This window comes from Danio rerio, chromosome 15, assembly GCF_049306965.1.
Source record: "Danio rerio strain Tuebingen ecotype United States chromosome 15, GRCz12tu, whole genome shotgun sequence".
Taxonomy (NCBI): domain Eukaryota; kingdom Metazoa; phylum Chordata; class Actinopteri; order Cypriniformes; family Danionidae; genus Danio; species Danio rerio.
The window spans coordinates 24,352,127-24,373,619 of record NC_133190.1 but is presented as its reverse complement, the minus strand read 5'-3'; the positions used below and the strand labels follow the sequence as shown (position 1 = coordinate 24,373,619).

The 21,493-nt window shown below is 35.8% G+C and overlaps 1 protein-coding gene across 3 annotated transcripts in view; it reads right to left on the bottom strand.

The window, feature by feature from the left end:
- Positions 1 to 21,493, bottom strand: part of si:dkey-103g5.4 — a 63,082-nt gene that overhangs the window by 37,023 nt on the left and 4,566 nt on the right. For 2 of the 3 annotated variants that reach the window (XR_012390829.1, XM_073923662.1), the window contains exons 4-15: positions 20,617 to 20,805; positions 17,957 to 18,074; positions 17,767 to 17,877; positions 16,055 to 16,214; positions 15,821 to 15,983; positions 12,464 to 12,911; positions 7,325 to 7,464; positions 6,800 to 7,101; positions 4,285 to 4,442; positions 3,758 to 3,985; positions 557 to 892; positions 112 to 486 (exon numbers count right to left, since the gene is read on the bottom strand). Coding sequence is in view for 2 of the 3 variants with exons in the window: in XM_073923662.1 (XP_073779763.1) it covers positions 112 to 486; positions 557 to 892; positions 3,758 to 3,985; positions 4,285 to 4,442; positions 6,800 to 7,101; positions 7,325 to 7,464; positions 12,464 to 12,911; positions 15,821 to 15,983; positions 16,055 to 16,214; positions 17,767 to 17,877; positions 17,957 to 18,074; positions 20,617 to 20,805 (2,728 nt within the window). In the remaining variant the exon portion in view is untranslated. The remainder of the gene's footprint in view (positions 1 to 111; positions 487 to 556; positions 893 to 3,757; positions 3,986 to 4,284; positions 4,443 to 6,799; positions 7,102 to 7,324; positions 7,465 to 12,463; positions 12,912 to 15,820; positions 15,984 to 16,054; positions 16,215 to 17,766; positions 17,878 to 17,956; positions 18,075 to 20,616; positions 20,806 to 21,493) is intronic. The other variant, XM_073923663.1, reaches the window with a different exon arrangement.

The following is a 21,493-nucleotide window of genomic DNA, read 5'->3' as shown; positions in this document are numbered from 1 at the left end:
GCTTTTAAAACGACCATTAACTGTAGAGACCATTTTAGCAGAATGGTATATTTTTGCATTAAGCTAACTTTAAAGTGCGCAGATTTTCTGTAGTACAGAGCTCCTACCCACCCACACTCCCGCCGTCCTCCAGCACAGCCCTGGCCTGTTCTTGTACAGCCTCCAGGCGACTCAGCATCTGCAGCATACAGTGCTGGCTGCTCCTCCAGGCCTGCTCCAGCTCAGAAGCTGCTGCCGAAAGTCTGTCCAGGTCACCTTGAGGATCTGCATTTGCTGAGCTCCACTCCTCGCCGCATCCACGCAGGAGCTCCGCCACCCGCAAGCAGATGCCCAGAGCCTGGCTGTCCAGCAGAGCCTGGAAACCCCCAGCATGAGGCACCACCTTCCCTCCTCGCACGCTGCCTCCACCAACCCGCACCATCCGGCCGCTCAAGGGCTCGATGAAGGACTCGCCCAGGAGGAGCCCTCCGACTGGAAGCACAGCCCCTGAACAGACACAACCATCAATCAGGCTGCTTACGCACGCTGAGATTTTGTCAACGTTCAGAAAACTGACCAGTATGAGGATCGAGAGTGATTCCCGTGATGAGCACCAGGTTTCCTGTGCGCGGGTCCAGCATTGGAGAGCCAATCTGAATGGGCTGCCGCAGACGTGAGATGGGACATGTGTACACTCCACCCAAAGGATAAACCAGTCCTGTTTGAGGATGGATAGTGACTGCAAGAATAGGCACCAAAACGCCAGTGTCGTAGTCGCACATGGGTCCACCAAGCACCAGCCTCTGGCCTGAACGAAGCCCCCGTAGTTTGGAAGCAGCCAGGATTTCAGTGTAACGGGATGAAGGGTACGGGATGAAAGGCAGCAGGGGTGATTCCCATTTTCCCATCTCACCTGTGAAGAGAAATTCTGGGCTTGATTTAACTTCAATGAATGGTACAATATTGATTACCACTTGTCTTTCATTGTCTTAAAAAATATCTAAAATATGGGATACACTGAAGGATTTTAAAAGAACATTAATGAGGTCTATCTATGAATCATAAAACCAAAATTTTACAACAAACCAACCAGCTCCAACACATTAACCTGGAAGTTGTGACAGTGTTCCCATTTTAAGCCAAATTCCCTAGCTGCGTCCCAAATGGCACACTATACACTATGCACTCATGCACTATGTACTTATGCACTTACACACTCAACAGGATAGTATATGTATGTAGTGTTGTCCCAAATGGCACACTAATGTTTTTTTACTAAGCGGAAATTCAAACCGTTTCCCTGATGATGTTTGACTGTTGCCAAATCAGTGAAATAAACGACTGAATTATCAAGTAATACCTGCCGTGAGTATTGCCGCATTTACCATCGGGAGGCGCAATAATCACTCTCGTAGGAGAATTTTGCTTTCACCATCCAAAATAAATAAAGTTATTCAACATGTGCTTCCGATCGCTCCGCCCCTTCCGCTACGTAAGCAAACCTGCGGTCGTTAAGTGCGTGAAGTGTCCATCATTACACACTTCATTTTAGCGGCTGAATGAGTGCATCATCCGGGTAATTAAAGTGCACTTATTATTTTGAGAGTTTTCAATGTGAACACACTACTTACACTATTCATACTACAAAATGGCGTAAAATAGTGCATAAGTATGCGATTTGGGACGCAGCTCCTGTCTTTCCTCAGACTTTCACTGACTTAAAAGCTGTATTTCCATGACATCTAATGAACGGAAAAACAGGTCGTTGTTGTGCTTATATATCAATAATATAATATATTAATATAATATATACATTGCTCAGCATAACTAAGTACAATCCATTTAAAAAATGAATATATTTATCCATCTCTCAGTGAATACAGGCAATGTATTTTGGTGCATTTAAACAAAAATATTTAATTCAAGCAAAATATTGCAAAAAAAAAAAAACTTTAACTGTTATGTTTGATAAGCTCCAGATTTGGCTTCAGTACTGACTAATCTAATGTATGTGCTTAAATATAATATTGTAGAGCTTCCTACAGTATTAAAAATATTAATTTAAAAGATAGATTTGCCTTAGTTAACAGGTAAATCCTGGTGACTGGATTTGACTGACAGTAGATGAGTGTGAAAGGAATAAAATAAGAATGAGCTAAAAATCCTATGAGAAATAGCCTAAGCATAACATTAGACATGAAACAGTGCAATATAATAAATACAGTATAGAAAATAAAAACATTTTGATAAATGAAGTTTATCAAAACTTCATTTTGATTAATTCAGTTGCGTTTAACTAATGTTGGAGTTTTCAGAATTAGATGAACACTAAAATCACCAAAGAGATCGTTCCTATCAGCCAAGCAGACTTTGGTTAAATGTCAAGTTTAGGTTTACTTGGTGACTTACATATTTTCATTCACCTATCGGTTCCCTCTGATTTTAGAGATAAGTGAGGGTTGGAATTAGTGTTAGGGGGAAATTATAAGCTTTTCACTCATCATAGCACACGTGCTGTTGATGATGTGACAAAAAAGTGATTTGATAAAGTCAAGACTACCTTTCTGAACAAATATGGATATAGGATTAATAAAAAAATGGCTAAATTCTTAGCAAAATCACTGTTCGATGGACACCCTACTGTGAACATTAAAATACTCACTTTTTTATAACAGTGAGCAGGATGTGTGTTAAGAGGATTTCAGTGTGAAGAAAATATCCTGTGCTGAACTACCTAACATAATTCAATGTATATACATTTTAGCTTTAAATCCATGACAACATAAGACTTAAAATGACTTTAAAAATAGCTAAACGTCACAAAAACTGATATAATATTAATCACCACTGTGCTCATCAAAGACAAATGACCCAAAATGAAAAATGCTCTGAAAGTTCTCACACCATTTAAACAATACATCATATTAAATGACCCTTCAAAACGCTCCGCCCCCTCGGTTACTGTTGCTGTTTTAGACTAGGATTACAGAACAGAAGGAAAAGGACATTTCTGTGACCATAATGTGCATAGATAGATAGATAGATAGATAGATAGATAGATAGATAGATGGATGGATGGATGGATGGATGGATGGATGGATGGATGGATGGATGGATGGATGGATGGATGGATGGATGGATGGATGGATGGATGGATGGATGGATGGATGGATGGATGGATGGATGGATGGATGGATGGATGGAAATTTTTCCATTTTCATTATGAATTTATTATGTTGTAATCACCAATATGCCACATTGATTTGGGGCCCCAAAGCAATTCCGGGTGTAAGCACTTTTAGGGTATGGGACCCTAGCATTGAAACTCAAAACAATCTCTTTCTCTATAGATATTTTTTGTAAACAACCAGCATGTTAGAAATATATTTTAAGTGGAACCTTTATTTTCTCGATGTAAAATTAAATACAATAAATTCACACAATTTTTTTTAATAGAATACAAAATAAAAATAGCCATATTTGTGATTAGATTTTAATATTTGCATGTGCAGTACAGAAGGAACATTCCACTAGGCTTTTCATGGGGCCCCTGGTTTTAAAAAGAAGTAATATCATTGAAATCTTAATGGTTATAGTCAGATTTTACAACATAAAATAGAAAGTAAAAAAAACAAAACTATATGATTAATATAGGCTTCTTGACAGTGTTCGGGGGCCCCAATTCCCCGGGGCCCTAAGCGACTGCCTTATTGGTTAAGTCCGCTCATGATAACCTGTATTCATTTGTTTGTACCAACAAGTATTTTAGACGACTTACCAACACCAGCATCGGCTGTAAAGACAAGGGTGGAAGAAGCAGGATCAAAGTCCACGTTTCCAGCCACAGGCAGTAGTTTGCCAGTCTGGGGGTGCAGAAAGAAGTCCGGGGGCACGGGCATGCTGTGACCACTAGCCAGTAACATATGAGCATTAGAGTTGGGTTGAATGAGGCCTGTGAGGGGATCTACATGAACAGCGTCGCAAGTTCTAACAGATCCATCAGGGGCTGTGGAGGGGAAAGCAGTGAAATCTTTCTGTGCTTCTGCAGACTTTAATCAATCAGTCATGCCACAGACGTGCCAAGTTGAGCCTCAGAGGTTATTTATCAGGATTTGACCAGCATAATGTGCGCTATGTTGTAAAATAGCTTCACCTAGTGGTGAGGCTGAGCTTTTCAGGTCTTACAGTTAAACTCCACTAGGGGGAGTAAGTGCACAGTCATTGACCGAACACATTTTTATCATGTACAAAAATAACATTAGGCCTGAATTACTGTCTATAAAAAGATGTTTTAGGATGTCTCACCGATGACGTCTTCCCTGCTGAGGACGGCTCCAGTAGCAGGGCATAATAGCTGTGCTCCAGTGCCCTCTTTGAGCACAGAGCTGGCGCCTGCCCTCTGGCTCTCCACTGATACCATCTCAGTCATCTCATCAGCCAGAAGAGACACTCGCTCCACAACACTGCAATGCACAGAAAATACAGCAGGTCAGTCATTCTCAACCAGACGGCCAGGGTCAACCGGGGGTCTTTAGCAGACCACCAAGGGAGCTCAAGATGACTTTAAAGAGATCTAAAATAAAATAAGCAAGCATTAGCATACTTTAAGCTGTGAATCGAGGTATTTATTGTTTTAATTCAGCTCATTAATAAATCAGTTCCTTTTATCTTTGAAAACCTTGAGGCTGTCTAATTGACAACAATTAAATACATCTTTTACATGTAAATACAAGTTTTATAGTTATGGAGCACAATTAAAAACCACTACAGTTGACCAATTTACTATGCTGACATCACAAGCCATAGGCCACAGCAAAGAGATGTTTTTACCTTGATTTAAAAGTATGCAATGTTATAATGTAATATACATTTACATAATCAGTACTATACTAATCTTTTGAGAGCTGACACTTGACAGAACTTATTATTATTATTAAAAGTTAGTAAAGAACAATTGGACAAGTTATGAGGCCTTTGCGTATTGTTATGAAGTTAAAAAGGTTGAAAAACACTGCATAGGTTTTGAATTATGTAAATGAATTAACACAGCATTTAAATAATAGTTAGAAGCAAATTATATTTACTGTATGAAAATGTCGAAAGTGTAAGGAAGGATTTTTAAGAATATTAATACTAAAAGAAGTCAGTTATGTTCTCCAAGGTTGATTTCACTGGGAAATAGATTCATAATGTTTAAAATAAAAGTTTTTATTATAATAAAGTACTGCACTATCCAGTGTTCTTCAGAATCATTCTTATATGCAGATTTCTCATTACATTTCTCATTATCAATGCTGGAACAGTTGCACTGTTTAATAATTTTATTCAATTTGCATCAATTTAAAATGTTGCTTCAATGACACCTTACCATACTACATTAGTATATCCAAGCATATCCAAATAATGTTGTTTCATATGATCTCAATGTGTCATTACGACTCATTGTTAATACTTTAGTTTTGACTGTATGATTATGCATAAGTCTATGCATGTTTTATTTAACTAAATGTTTAATACTTTTAACTATCGTTATATATTATAGCAAAAGTTTTATATTATTGCAAATATATATATATATATATATATATATATATATATATATATATATATATATATATATATATATATATATATATATATATATATATATATATATATATATATATATACTGTAAATAAAGAAATGTAATGTTCTACTGAAGAAGGAAAGTCACCAACAATTTGGATGCTTTGAGGTTTGAGTAATGCAACTGCTAAACTTTCAACTATTCTTTTAATTGTCTATGTAAAAGCATGGTGAGGAGGTGAAGGGCAGGCTGTGGTACTGCATATCCACAGGCATGAAGTCAAGCAGCCATTGGTGTTTGTGATGGTCTGGCTATGTCGTGCCCTTCCTAGAAATCAAGGACACCTAGCTGATGCCTCTGATGCTCATGTTATCTGATGTACCTCATAAACACTGAAGTCTGACACCAGCAGAGGTTAAGGACAGATTGAACAGCACAAATCAGCCTAAACCCTCTGTACTTTATTATTTCTTACTGACCCCTAAATACTAGTGGTAATATATAATATACAATATCCAAAAGTGGTAATATTCAAAATACAGCTATGGAAAATAAAGCCACCACTTAAAAATTCTCAATTTCATTTGAGTTAACAATTGAGTAAAATGCTAAAAACTTGTTTAATTCTATATAGGTTCTGATAACATTTCAGATTAAAACTGTAATTTTAGAGGTTTTTTTTTTTAAAACAAATGACAACTGATGTAAAATATTAATGTATAACATAAATTTCTTAATTCTTCTGAAGTCATAAATTAAGCTAAAATTAATACTATTATGCAAATTTTAGCTAATTATATGCAAAATCTATCTATCTATCTATCTATCTATCTATCTATCTATCTATCTATCTATCTGTCTGTCTGTCTGTCTGTCTGTCTGTCTGTCTGTCTGTCTGTCTGTCTGTCTGTCTGTCTGTCTGTCTATCTATCTATCTATCTATCTATCTATCCATCCATCTATCTATACATCTATCTCACTCAAGCACACATACAGTATGCGTTAATCACAAAACCAGAGAATTTATAAATGTTAAATGTTTAGTGACTAAAACATTATTTTAATAAATATATCTGTTTAATACATCTGTTTTGTTTAAATGCACCAAATACATTGCCTATATTTACTATACAAATATTTATTTTCAAAATGGGGTGTACTTAATTATGCATATGAAACATTTTCTGTTTGGCCAGGATTATTTTCTCCAATTCTGACCACCCCACACACACATCATCCTCCCCATGACATACTGTTGTTTGATGTATTTGTCCCAGAGCGAGGCCTGACCCTCGGCCGCCAGTCTGAGAAGCCTCAAGCTCTCCCTCATCCGCGCTCTGAAGCCCCTCTGCATGGCCTGCTTGGCCTTCATCTCCACCAGCAGGATCTGCATCTGACTGTCCAGCAGCTGAATCATCTGATTGGCCATCGCTCTGCGCCGCACCATCTCCTGCTCTACTTGCCTCTCCAAACCTTCGCCTTTCCCTCCAAACATCCTCCAGCCAGGGTGGAGCTCCTTCAGCTTCCCCTGCAGCCCCTGGTAGAGTTGCTTCACCTACATCGGTGCATGATTACTACTCAATAAGACAAGCTGACAAAAGAATGCTGTAATTCACACTTTACCAGAGGGAAGTAATAATTCACTACATACAGTAGTATCATCGTACTGAACAGTGAAACAAGAGAGACGGTTAATTACAACGGAGCAATTCAATATGGATAAAAACATGTTTGAACTGATATTTGAAGCTCTGATATTTGTTCCCGTTGAGTCTCACCTCTCCTTTGAGCTGTCCAAGGCGAACGGTGACCGACACGCTGTGCTTGAGCAGGATTTCATAGAAGGTGCTGGAACTGAAGGCTTCCAGATCCACTTGCTCTTCATAGTCCCAGAATTCACTCGATACCAGAGCCACTGCTGTGGGAAATAAAGGAATAAAGGAAAGGAATAAAATGGAAAATAATGGATTTGTAATACTTATTAATAATAATTTATCAACAATGAATAAATGGAAAGTAAAGTAAAAAAAACTAAAATCCATATTTCACGACTGGAATACAACTTAAAATCAACTATATATACTGTATACAGTTGAAGTCAGAATTATTAGCCCACCACAATTATTAGCCACCCTCATTATTTTTCCCCCAATTTCTTTTTAATGAAGTGAAGATTGTTTTCGACACATTTCTAAACATGTTAGTTTTAATAACTCATTTCTAATAACTGTTTTATTTTATCTTTGCCATGATGACAGTAAATAATATTTGACTAGATATTTTGCAAGACACTTCTATACAGCTTAAAGGGACATTTAAAGGCTTAACTAGGTAATTTAGGTTAACTAGTCAGGTTAGGGTATTTAGGCAAGTTACTGTATAATGATAGTTTGTTTTAAAGACTATCGAAAAAATATATAGCTTTAAAGGGTTAATAATTTTGACCTTACTGTGAGCATTTCCTTGCTCTGTTAAACATCTATTGCGAAATATTTAAAAAAATAATAATAATTCAAAGGGGGGCTAAAAATTCTGACTTCAACTGTATATATATAGAACCATGCATCATTTTTAGTAGCCAACAACTTGAAGGGGCTCTATTTTAACAATCTAGTCGCAGAGTGTAAGCAGAGCACAGCGCATATATATATATATATATATATATATATATATATATATATATATATATAATTTCTTTTATTCATTTTCAGAAAATGACAGTTGGTTATTATAACAAGTAACTTTAGTAATAATTAAATATACTGTATGAAAAATTTCGAAAGGAAAGATAAGTGATGCTTGCCATGGCAGATGTTAAAGTTTTGTTAGATGGTTGTTGTGGTGTATGATATATATATATTTATATAATGAGTATGTGAGATAGCACAACTAATAACTAAAGGAATAATAGCAATAACAAGTTTCCATTTGTTGTAATTGAAAATCGTAATAAAACTCTTGTCTTTTATAATTCTGAAGTTAAATTGTAGATATTGTGTTGCCTAAAATGAATATAAACACGTTTGAAGATAACAATATTTTTTTTAGGGATGTCCCAATTGTCCGAGTTATTTGATTATGAGTATCTACCAATACCAAAACCCGATCTGATACTTCTATAATCCATAAAAAAAGAATAAAGAAGAGCACAGAGGAAGAATAAAAAAGAAACAGATCCAGGATGTTCCTTATTTTTAAATGTAATACAAAGATATATATTCGAGTCCTGATCGGGAGGTAATGTCCGATTTTGATTGAGTCTGAAACCACGTGATCGGGCCCGATTTCCGTTCACGTGATCGGATCTGGACATCCCCAATTATTTTGACCAACTGTCATCTTATGCAACAAGAACAATAAAAACTCTAAATGAAAACAATTTTATTTTTACTCAAACACAAAACCTTAAATTGCAAAAAAGAAAGTCTACATTCTTTCATAGCTGTAAGTGATTCATGTTAATTAATTACATTTATTTTATATATACACCATTAATGTTGACAATTGATAACTGAAAGCTACAATATGTATGAACTGTTTTGTTTTTGTTTTTCATAGTCCCATATTTCACTCAACGCCAGTGTCACAATGCAAGCAGAGCCTGTGGGAATTCAAGCACTGGACGCTGCCAATATAATACTATAGGAAAGCCAAAAGTGTCACTCCTAATTTAATACATCTCTTGACAATCATGGCACTGAATTTGAAAAGTAGTCTTTGGCAACTGTAATGCTGTCTAGGATGTGTAAGTGTTTGTCAAACAGAGATATGGTTCTGCCTAAATATCCGGGATATACAAGAATTTACATATATATGGATGGATTGTACATAATTTACATAAATTACAGTTTGTTTATATAATGGTGCTGTTTTTTTCATGAATTTTGTTCTGCATTATTTATTATACATATTTTCAAATGCTACATATAAAACAAAACTACCAATCACAAACATACCTGCATGATTTTAAACATACAGTACAGTATATACATATTAAAGAAACACTGATATTTAAATCAATATTTTTACATAATTAGAATTACATATCTTTCAATTATTCAAGGCGACGCAGTGGCACAGCAGGTAGTGTAGGAGTTTGCATGTTCTCCCTGTGTTCGTGTGAGTCTCCTCCGGATGCTCCGGTTTCCCCCACAGTCCAAAGACATGTGGTACAGGTAAATAGGGAAGGCTAAATTGTCTGTAGTGTATGAGTGTGGGTGAGTGTGTGTGGATGTTTTCCAGAGATGGGTTGCAGGTGGAAGGGCATCCGCTGCGTAAAACATATCCTGGATGAGTTAGTAGTTCATTCCGCTATGGTGAGCCCGGATTAATAAAGAGACTAACCCGAAAAGAAAATGAATGAATGAATCAATTTTTTTTATTTTTTATTTAAAAAATAGTTACAGTGTTGCAGCTTTGACCACAAAATGAATGCATGTTAACAAAGAATATATTTTAAGGCACATCAGGATGAAATATATCAATTGTCAAGAAGCTCCTAAGTGAAGCTATTTTTTGTACTTAGTCTAAAATATATTTATTTAAGGAAATTAAGGTTATTAAAATTTTAAAAATTAAGAAAATTAAAATTCCAACAACAAAAATTGTTAAATGCAAGATGTTTGCATTAACACAGCAGATACTGTATGATCACAAGTGACTCTATGGTCGAAACTATTTCTAATATGGTCAAAAATGACTCTTAAGGATGCACAAGTGTGAATATTGTAGTTTTTCATGTGCTTTCAGAAACACGGTTGGGAAACACTGTTCTAAAAAAAACGTGCTAAGCATGAGGTTAAAATAGTTCAGTTTACCACAGCCGTCACTAATGTAGACTGATATCCCAGTTATCTTGAGCAGATAAAGAATGTTGGCACTGGTGGCAGGTGATGTTCAAATGCCGCTTGAAGTAAATAAAGAAAAGAACATTTGAGGATGTGTTGTAATTGTTTTCAGCTCCATTGTGAAGCATAGGGGGATTCCAGGAAATCTGATAATGTTCAAAACATGTCTGAAGCCAAGCTGGTACAATTTCAGACTGGCTTGAATAGGGTATATGCACAGCTAGTGTTTTTCAACCACTGATAAACGTCCGGTGAAAGCTTAACGTGAATTTTTACATCGATGTTGTAATGTCATTAAAATACATTCAGTTAAATAGACTTAAGCATTGATTTAGTTGTTCAAGCGTAAAATGAGATGAAAGACGCTACCTCCGTCAGAGCCAGCAGGCGAGCGCAGAAACTCCATTGAAAATACTGGGGTAAAATAAACTGTCACATTTTAAAGACCCACTTCATATTGTATATCTATCAGGCAGTGAAGATCACTTTAATAAAATATAAATGTGGTTTAATAAAACCTTTAAATGTGATGATTTTATAATGGAAAGACAGGTCACTGGAGGCCCCAGGGCTGGCTGGCTGAAAATTAAATGTCTGTGTGCATATACCCCAGTGAAAAATGTATTTTTTGGTCACTGTGCTCTTGATAAATCACAATGCTTGTGTATAAATTATACACAATAAAGGTAAATACTATTATTCAAATACAGGACAGTACTTTCCTACGAAATAATTATAGTCAGCAAGGAACTATTAAATAGAACTAAAGTGACAAAAGGTTTTACAAAATAAACCAACCATCAATAACAACACAAATGCTCGGTACAGTGATTATATTTCACTTTTTTCAGATCAGTTTAACAAGTTTTGATCAACTGATTAAAAAATTTAACTTATTGTGAAACATTTTTGTGAACTTACTCCTTTAGTAATCTTTATTTTCATTGAAATAAGCTATACATGAGGATTTAAAGGGACAGTTCACAGAAAAATAAAACTGACTAATTTATGCTTTTTGTCATTTATTCATTTTCTTGTCGGCTTAGTCCTTTTATTAATCCGGGGTCGCCACAGCGGAATGAACCGCCAACTTCTCCAGCAAGTTTTTTTACGCGGCAGATGCCCTACCAGCCGCAACCCATCTCTGGGAAACATCCACACACACATTTACACAAACACTCATACACTACGGACAATTTAGCCTACCCAATTTAACTGTACCGCATGTCTTTGGACTGTGGGGAAACTGGAGTACCTGGAGAAAACCCACGCGAACGCAGGGAGAACATGCAAACTCCACACAGAAACGCTAACTGAGCCGAGGATCGAACCAGCGACCCAGCGACCTTCTTGCTGTGAGGCGAACGTGCTACCCATTGCGCCACTGCGTCACCTTTTTGTCATTCATTCATTCATTCAATTTTTTTCAGCTTAGTCCATCTCCTGCCACCCTCCCGTTTTGTTATTTCTCTCGGAAAACTCCCGTAATTTAACCTGAATTTAGTTCATCCAATTCACTTACGTATACCACATCTTTGAACTGTGGGGGAAACTGGAGCACCCAGAGGAATCTATGCCAACACAGGGAAAACATGCAAACTTCACTTAGAAATGCTACCTGGCCCAGAAGGGACTCAAACCAGTGATCCTCTTGCTGTGAGGCGACAGTGCTAACAACTAAGCCACCATGCCGCCCTACTCTTCTTCAGTTTCTGTCTTTTGTTGAACACAAAAGAAAATAACCTGACAAATGTTGAAAAAGGGTAGCCATTGACATCCAAAGTATAAAAAACACTATGGAAACCAACAGGTACAGGTTGTCAACAATCTTAAAAACATCTTCTTTTGTGTTCAACAGAAAAAAGAAACTCATTGTTTTGGAATAGCTTGAGAGTGAGTAAACAGTGACTAGATTTTCAACTACCGTATCCCTTTAAGGATCCAGGCCCTCCAGGTTCAGATGTTCTCTTGAATAATAGAGGTCAGATCTAAGCATGTATAGCCCCTGGTACTGCTAGTACTAAAAGAAGTCTCCAGCATGTCTGCTGTCGTATGACGTCAGTGGTTTACCTCTCTGCCCTGAATCCTCCGTCAGCCCCACCTGCAGATTTCGGTGTGCCTTTTTCACCGCCACCACCCTGGAGCCCTTGGACGAATAGTCATCCATGTTATACCGGAGCTGAAGATGACGGTACCTGGCCTGGGCTGGCACTTTCTCAGGCCAGCCATACTCCCTGAACAGGACCTGTAAGCACACAATGTTCAGCCACTTCAACGAGCCAAGCTTTGTCAAGCCTAAGGTTTTTGTTAAACCTCCATTATCACTTGCCAATATGATGACGCACAGACAGAGGACAAGAACAGCTCCTGCTAAAAGCCCACCAATCGTCAGCCAATCGGGACGGAGCAGCAGCTGGCGCCTCAGAGCGATGCCCATGCGGGTCAAATGGTGTGTGTCAGAAGGAAAGAAAGGCCCAGTGTCGTAACACTCTCCACCTGCAGGAACCACCCTAACATACTAAAGAAAACAAACAAAAAAGTTGATTTAGTTAAAGGGCACCTATTTACCTTTTTTTCACAAGTCTTTTATGTCTCCTGAATGTGTCTGTAAAGTTTCAGCTCAAAAAACACTCATCAGATTATTTATTAAACGTTTAAGAGTATTAGAATTTTCTGCTCTGAACACAATGTATCTGTTTTTGTTGCCTGTGTCTTTAATGCTATTTCTCCCGACTAAAGTCTAAAGCACAGGGTGCAAAAACATTAAGGGCTGTCCGAATCCACTTTTTCTATTTTAAGGATGGAAAAATCTGCTCTGCGCCGTGGCGCATGTTCTAACAGGGTTGAGCTTATTCTGTTAAAGGTTCACAAAACCCTTAGGTATTTTTTTTGAGATGGTAAAAGATTTGTGTGTGTTGAGCATCAGTTAAGACAACGTCAGCACCTGTCAGCTTTAATTGTGGGGAAAACTGGATAATTTGAGCTTTTGTCAGCTAATTTCATCTTCCGAGTTTAAAATAATTTTTGGGGTGGGATCAAAATCGGCAACCTAGCACAAAACTGCAAGTGCAAAGATAACGCGTTGGTTTCTTATTATTATTTATAGCTGAGTTTTCTTATATTATGAGAAGAGCTAGCTTCTTAATTATTCATGACCTGCTAGTGCCAAGCTGTGAGATCCTACGTTGATGGGTGAGACCGCGTCCACGGACCCAAAGCACACAGTATTTAGCCGTTCATGAAAAGTCACATATGTTTGTTTCCATGATCTATGGGATTTGTTGCATGTTTTTTTCTGCGATCCTGTCAGGGCCGATACAGCTAAGCTGTTTGTGTGCAGCAAGCATTTTTGTCAGGAGAGCAGTATGAGAATTGGACAATGGCGGACTTTGTCTTTTATCAGGAGTTAGTTCACATTTAGACACATCGTTGTGCTGCTGTGTTTGCCTAAATCCTCTAGATTACCAGCAGGGCTAATGGTTAAAATAGACAGGGCAAGAGACCTGCTGCACTGAGTCTGCATTCAGACCCGGTGATTAAGGAAGAAGTCCTCATTTATAGTGTTTATATGAACATGGTGTTTATATGATTGTTGTTATGTGTATATGAAATTACGAATAACAAATGTAGCAGGACATTAAAATACTGTTTATTTCTTTGCATTTTACCTTTGTAAACTATAAAATCATGCGTCTCCTCACGGTTTGTGTCTCATTTTGTGAGCCAACTGACAACAGTTGTTCGCTCCCCTCCTTCTCCCCTGCTCTGCTGGCCACACACAGCGAGCTGAACAGATTTTTTAATCCTAGTTGCTTTGCGCACATCCTGTCTTTTGGATATGATTATACGTGTTACTATGTAGATGCGTTAATATGTGGCTGTCAATCAAATCGGTGGGCGGGGAAATCACACTTTTACTGTATGTCACGTTGAGGTGGGCCTCAAAATGGGAGTGATTTGGATCCTATTTTAACATCAGGAAATAAAAAAAAGACTTACTGTGTTTAAATCACCCCACTATGACTGTGGACACACTATACACACAGTTCTGTCCAAAGAGCTTACAAAATATGATTTTCATCATAGATGCCCTTTAAAACAAAGGACATATATATTTATTTAAAGATTTTTCTTCTACTTTCTTTCATCTTAAGAGTAAATTTTTGAAATTTAGATTTAAACATGAACTGAAAGCTGAACATAAGCTTTACATATATGTATGGTTTGATACACTTTTTTAGTGGCCAAACAACTATTTGAAGTTTGGAGTTTGAGGGTTGGAAAATTTGTACAAATAAAGCTCTCTGCAATGCACATTACCAATAATAAATTGAGTTTTGATATATTTATCGCAGGAAATTTACAAAATATCTCTTTATGGAATGTGATCTATACTTGATATTTGACAGATTTTTGACAAAAATAAAATCGATAATTTTGACCCATGCAATGTATTTTTGTCATTTTAAGCTTGCGCCACTACTGGTCACAATTATGAATTAAAATTACCTGGGCAGTGTGATTTCAGTATCAATAAGTAGCTATTGTGGGGCAATTGTAATTTTTTTTATTAGTTTAGCTTTTTTTACATTTGTCTATACAGTATTAGTTCATTTTAATATAGTTTATAATTTTTTTTTGCAACTTTTTCTTAATTAGTCATTAACATTTTTTTTTAATTAGTGATACACTTTGTTTAAAGGGACAGCTTTTATTTTTGGTTTATAATTACATTTTAAATAACTATAATAATATTGCATCCATATTATGAAACATTTGTATTTTTAAATATTTAAATAATACATATGTTGCCAGTGTTGTGTTGCGGCTGGAAGGGCATTCGCTGCATAAAACATATGCTGAGTAAATTGGTAGTTCATTCCGCTGTGGCGACCTCTGATTAATAAAGGGACTAAGCTGAAAAGAAAATGAAAGAATAAAAATACATATGAACTAAGCACAATGTGGATTGCAAATAAACAATTTCATAATTATAAAGAAGTACGACTGTCCAATTGCTGAAATGCAAATTTTTTAGAACACTAAAAAAATGGCCCAAAAAAGTTTCAAGTGTATATTTATAGTAGTTTCAGTATTTCAAAAAAATCTGTTCTTTAGAACTCTCTAATCACACACAAACACACATTTAGTTCGACTAAATAGTAAGGCATTTCGGTATCAAATATGCAACATTGTCCACCTATTACACAGATGTCAAATTCAGGTCGTGGAGGGCCGCAGCTCTGCATAGTTTAGTTCGAACCCTAATAAACACACTGGATCAAACTAATTAAGTCCTTCAGTTTTGTTTAAAACCTACAGTTAAATGTGTTGGAGCAGGGTTGGAACTAAACTTTGCAGAGCTGCGGCCCTCCAGGACCTGGACTTGACACCTGTGACCTAAAACATGAAATCAGATGATAATACCATGTGTCTGTGCTTCTGGCTGCTGAGTTTGAAGGTGTAAACGCCGGGCTCATGGAGGCTGATGGAGAACAGAGAGTGGGCAGATCTGTCCAGTAGCTGATCATGATGAAGTAATCTGAAGGCTCCCCAGTCGAACGCAGCATTAGTGTTGTACAAGCTGTCTCTGTGGAAGTAGCAGGTGTGACGCTCTGGGACAGTGAGAATCAATCACAGGTCAGCATGTACAGTACTTACACATCATACTGAGGATAGTGCTGCTGGGTCACAGTGAAGAGCAGAATGTCTCCTGGATGAAGACATGCTGTGGGGTTCAAGACTCCTTCAGATGTCCTGAACACTGATGATTTACTAGACCAGAGAGAGTCCCAGTCTTCCACTTTGACGTTGAGGTTTCCTAATAAAATATATTTTATTAAAGATGTCAATAAATGGGATTGGACAACATACATGGGTAACACTTTATTTTGATGGTCCAATTGAGTGGACTGTCTGCTTAATATCTGTTGATACTGCTCCTTCAACAGACATTTAACTGACTATAAGAAACTTTGCAAGTACATGTCAACTTACACTAACCCATACCCTAACCCCAACCTAACAGTCTACTCATAATCTAATGAGAATTAGTTGACATGTAGATGCAATGTAACTTACAGTAAATTCAATAAATGGACCATCAAAATAAAGGGTGACCCATACATGAACTACAGGCAAAAAAATAAGTAGTTTTTAAGTGATATACTAAATGAAAAACATTAGAAAATATAAATACATTTTTTAACATCTTGACAAATCAGATACAATGCAAAATAATTTACATTGTGAATTTATTTTATTTTCATGTATTACATTTATATATATATAATATACAATTTACATATACAATCCTTGAATATAAATACAAAGAAATAACTCAAATCAAGCACAAAGAGGAATTCCTAAAAATTTCAATACATTTGATTTAATTAATACTTTAATGTTTTGTTTAAATTCTTATTTATTTTTTCACATGATTCTTTAATACTCAGTGTATGAAGCTGAATTGGTGTTCAAGAAACATTTTTTATTAGATGCCATCATTTAAAAAATCTTATAAAACATTAATGTTTTGTCATCATTGTCACATTGTGATTAAAAAACATTATTATTATTATTGTTGTTAATATTATTATTATTTTATTATTATTATTAAATTATATTATTATTATTATCATTAATAAATTACATTATTATTATTAAATTACATTATTATAATTATTATTGTATTATTAGTATTATTAAATTATATTATCATTATTATTATTATTCTTTTTAAATTTTAATATATTTATATTATTTTATTATTATTATTAAATATTATTATTATTTTTATTATCATCATTAATAAATTATATTATATTATATTGTTATGCTAATTTATATAAATCCTATTTATAGGATATTATAATAGGCTATTGTGCTGACAAACTTTGTACATTTTAACAATGTCTCTTATTCCATTAATCTGTTTGATATAATTTGATGATGCCAAAATTTTAATATAATGAATTTGTAATATAATATATTATTATTATTATATATTTTACTGTTACATATATATATATCATAACTAATAATATAATAACTAATCTAATGGTTATATAATGCTAAATAAAATATAGATGTAATTTACTGTAATTTTTGCTAGTGTTTTGGTGCATGTTCTAGTTGGCATCAAGTAATACCACAGAGATAAATTTGTTATATATATATATATATATATATATATATATATATATATATATATATATATATATATATATATATATATATATATATATATATATATATATATATATATATATATGATGTACACTATTGGGTGTTATTATTTCATAAATAAAGTAAAAAAAATAAAAAATACTCCAAACTTTACTCCATATATTCCATACTAATGTAATAGCTACCTTTGTTTGTCTCTAGGGGCTCAAAATGGCTTTCGGCCCCCTGCCTGTGGGCCAGAATAATCCTCCTGACCTCCACAGGGACAGAATTGAGCAGTCCAATGAATCCCGCCTCTGTACAACAGCAAACAGAGAACAAGCCAATGATCAACCACCCTCAGCACACCCTCTCTCCACCTTCCTGTCCACTCACCGCCTGTTTGAACTGTGTACACCGGCCTGGAGAAGTTGATCTGCGCACTGCATTCAAAGCTCCCTCGGGAGTCCCAGTGTTTAAGGACGCTCTCCAGCATGCTTTCTGACACGCTCACCTTTTAAGAAAACACAAGGGGAGCTTAATGTCAAATAGGTCAGAGTGTTATTTAATGCTGCTTGTGTTTGAGCTCTTGCGCGTGTACGAGCAGGGCTGTGCCATGTGTCTCAATGTCCTGTACAAATCCCTCATATTGTGTACTTCGATGAAAGGTTATCCAGATGTACTGTGTTTCCCATCTTCTTTTTTTGGACTTAATTGTCATATGAAAAATGATATTTAATTGTTTATGAAAGTGTATACAGTTTTCAGTTGCTGCTGAAGAGCTTATACAGTCATAATGTGATACGGCTTTCGACATTTCCATTGTATTTATCAATTGAGTACAGTCATCATTTTTTTATTAGTAATTGTATTGTGTTTTAAGTTGTGTTAGATTAATTTAGTTGAATCAAGTTACGTTTGCTCTACTTTTATAAACAAGCTGAAGACTGTCAACCTCACCAGAGTGAAATCTTTTGTAGTTGTACTTTTAATTTGAATGCTTCATTCCTAAATCGCATAACATTTCAAAAAAAAAAAAAAAAAAAATATATATATATATATATATATATATATATATATATATATATATATATATATATATATATATATATATATATATTTAAAAATGTGTTGCCCTGGCAGAAACTAAATTAAAGCTAATTATAATTGTAAAAAATACAAAACTAATCAGAAATACACCCAAACAAGTAACAAAAACATTTCAAGTAACCATTTTCCATGTTCATTTATTGTGATATATGTAATTATTTCTCTGATTCCGACTTGCATTTTTAGTAATATTACAGTATCAAATACTTTCAAGTGTCAAATGATCCTTCAAAAAATATTCTAATATGCTGATTTGCTTTTCAGGAAACATTTATTATTAATCAGTTGTGATTAAATTTTTTGCATGCTATATTCTTTGATGACTAGAAAATAAAAACTATAAAAAAAATTGAAAATTTAAAAATATAAAAAAAAAAACTAAAAAATTACATGTACAAAAGTATTCACAGCCTTTGCCGTGAAGCTCTAAATTGAGCTCAGGTACTTTCTGTTTCCACTGATTATTCTTGAGATATTTCAGCAGCTTAATTGGAGTTCACCTGTGGTAAATTCAGTTTATTGGACATGATTTGAAAGGGCATACACCTGTCTATATAAGGTCCCAGGGTTGACAGTGCATGTCAAAGCATAAACTTAGCATGAAGACAAAGGAATTGTCTGTAGACCTCCAAGACAAGATTTTCTCGAGGCACAAGGCTGGGGAAGGTTACAGAAAAGTTCCAATGAGCACAGTGGCCTCCATCATCCGTAAGTGGAAGATGTTTGGAACCACCAGGACTCTTCCAAGATTTGGCCGGCCATATAAGCTAAGTGATCGGGGTGACTGGCCTTAGTTAGGGGGGTGATCAATAATCCGATGGTCACTCAGTCTGAGCTCCAGCGTTCTTCTGTGGAGTGAGGAAAACCTTACAGAAGGACAACCATCATCATGGCCAGATGGACGACAATCCCTAAATGGAATTTTCCAAAAGACTCTCAGACCATAAGAAACTATATTCTCTGGTCTGATGAGTCTAAAATTGAACTCTTTGGAGTGAATGCCAGGCATTACGTTTTGGGAAAACCAGGCACCGCTCATCACCAGGCTAATGCCACCACCATAAAGTAAAGTAAAGCATGGTGGTGGCAGCATCATGCTGTGGGGATGTTTTTCAGCAGCAGGATCTGGAAGACTAGTCAGGATAGAGGGAAAGATGTATGCAGCAATGTACAGAGACATCCTGAATGAAAACCTGCTTTAGAGTGCTCTTGACCTCAGACTGGAGCGACAGGTCATCTTCCAGCAGGACACTGACCCAAAGCACACCGCCAAAATATCAATGGAGTGGCTTCACAACAACTCGGGGAATGTTCTTGAGTGGCACAGCCAGAACCCAGATCTAAACCCTATTGAACATCTCTGGAGAGATCTGAAAATGGCTGCACACTGTCGCTTCTCATCCAACCTGATAGAGCTTGAGAGGTACTGCAAAGAGGAATGGGCAAAAATTCCCAAAGACAGGTGTGGCAAGCTTGTGGCATCATATTCAAAAAGACTTAAGGCTGTAATTGCTGCCAAAGGTGCATCAACAAAGTATTGAGCAAAGGCTGGGAATACTTATGTACATGTGATTTTTCAGGTTTTTTATTTTTAAGAAATTTGCAACAATTTAAAAAATATATTTTTCACATTGTTATTATAGGGTATCGTGTGTAGAATTTTGAGGAAATACATGAATTTAATCCATTTTGAATAAGGCTGTAACAGTTAAAAAAAAGTTGAAAAAGTAAAGTGCTTAGAATACTTTCTGGATGCACTGTATATATGCAAATATAAAGTGTAATAAGCTTATATACACTTTATATTTGTATGTATAAAAATAAATCAAGTTACTGTGAAAAATGAAAAGGTTTTAATCATATTTGTCAAACAAGTACAAAAACTGACCATGTTTATTATGTTTTGGGCCTCTTTACTAAAGATTTGTGTGGTCAACAGGACTGACCTGTTGATTAGCCTCAGTGTAGAGCAAGTAAAGGCTTCCAGTGCAAACAAGTTGTAGAACCGGAGTAAGGAGGCTCCGGCACCAGCCTGCACATTCAGCTCTGTCCGGCTCAGACCTGGGCAAACCTCTGCACATACACAGACCCAGAGAGACATCATAACCCTCGTACAGGTCAGGAGATGAACACACCTGCAAAGAGATACAGAAAAATGAACAACTATCCATAAGCTGTAAAAACTCACTCATGCAGATGGGCTCATTGTAATCTTGAGAGCATTATCTTGTTCCTGGAAATACTAGTGAATGCTAATCACACTGGACTAAAACCTGCTGACATTGTTTACACAGTAGAGGAACATGATTCAGAAATAACAGAGATTGGGTTTCTTCTGACGCAAATGAAATGGCATGCAAGTTACATTGGGCCTGATAAAACTTTATTAGCTCCTGTCAATTTTAGAAAAAGAAAAATCAATATTTTTTCACAAAAGTATCATTTTCTCACTCACTCATTTCATTAATGGATAAAGCAAATTTGAAACCCTCTCTTGAATGAAGGACTCACTCATAAAGCCTTCAGCATATTTGAACAAATCTCTTAAACAAATGATTCAGTGACCTGCTCATAATTTGTTTGTTTACTGAATGAATCATCAGAATGTTAAACAAAACTTCACAATAAAACCAAATGTTTAATGAGAAGAGAATGAAGCCTTAATTCATGCTATAAATAAATAGATATTGAAATGAATATCACTATGTTTATTTCTGAGTGTGCTTCACACAGGTGAGTGGAGTTGACAAACCACCCGTCCCAAATGGAACAATAATGTTTTTTTTTCCAAGCAGAAGTTCTAGCCGTTTTCTAGGTGATATT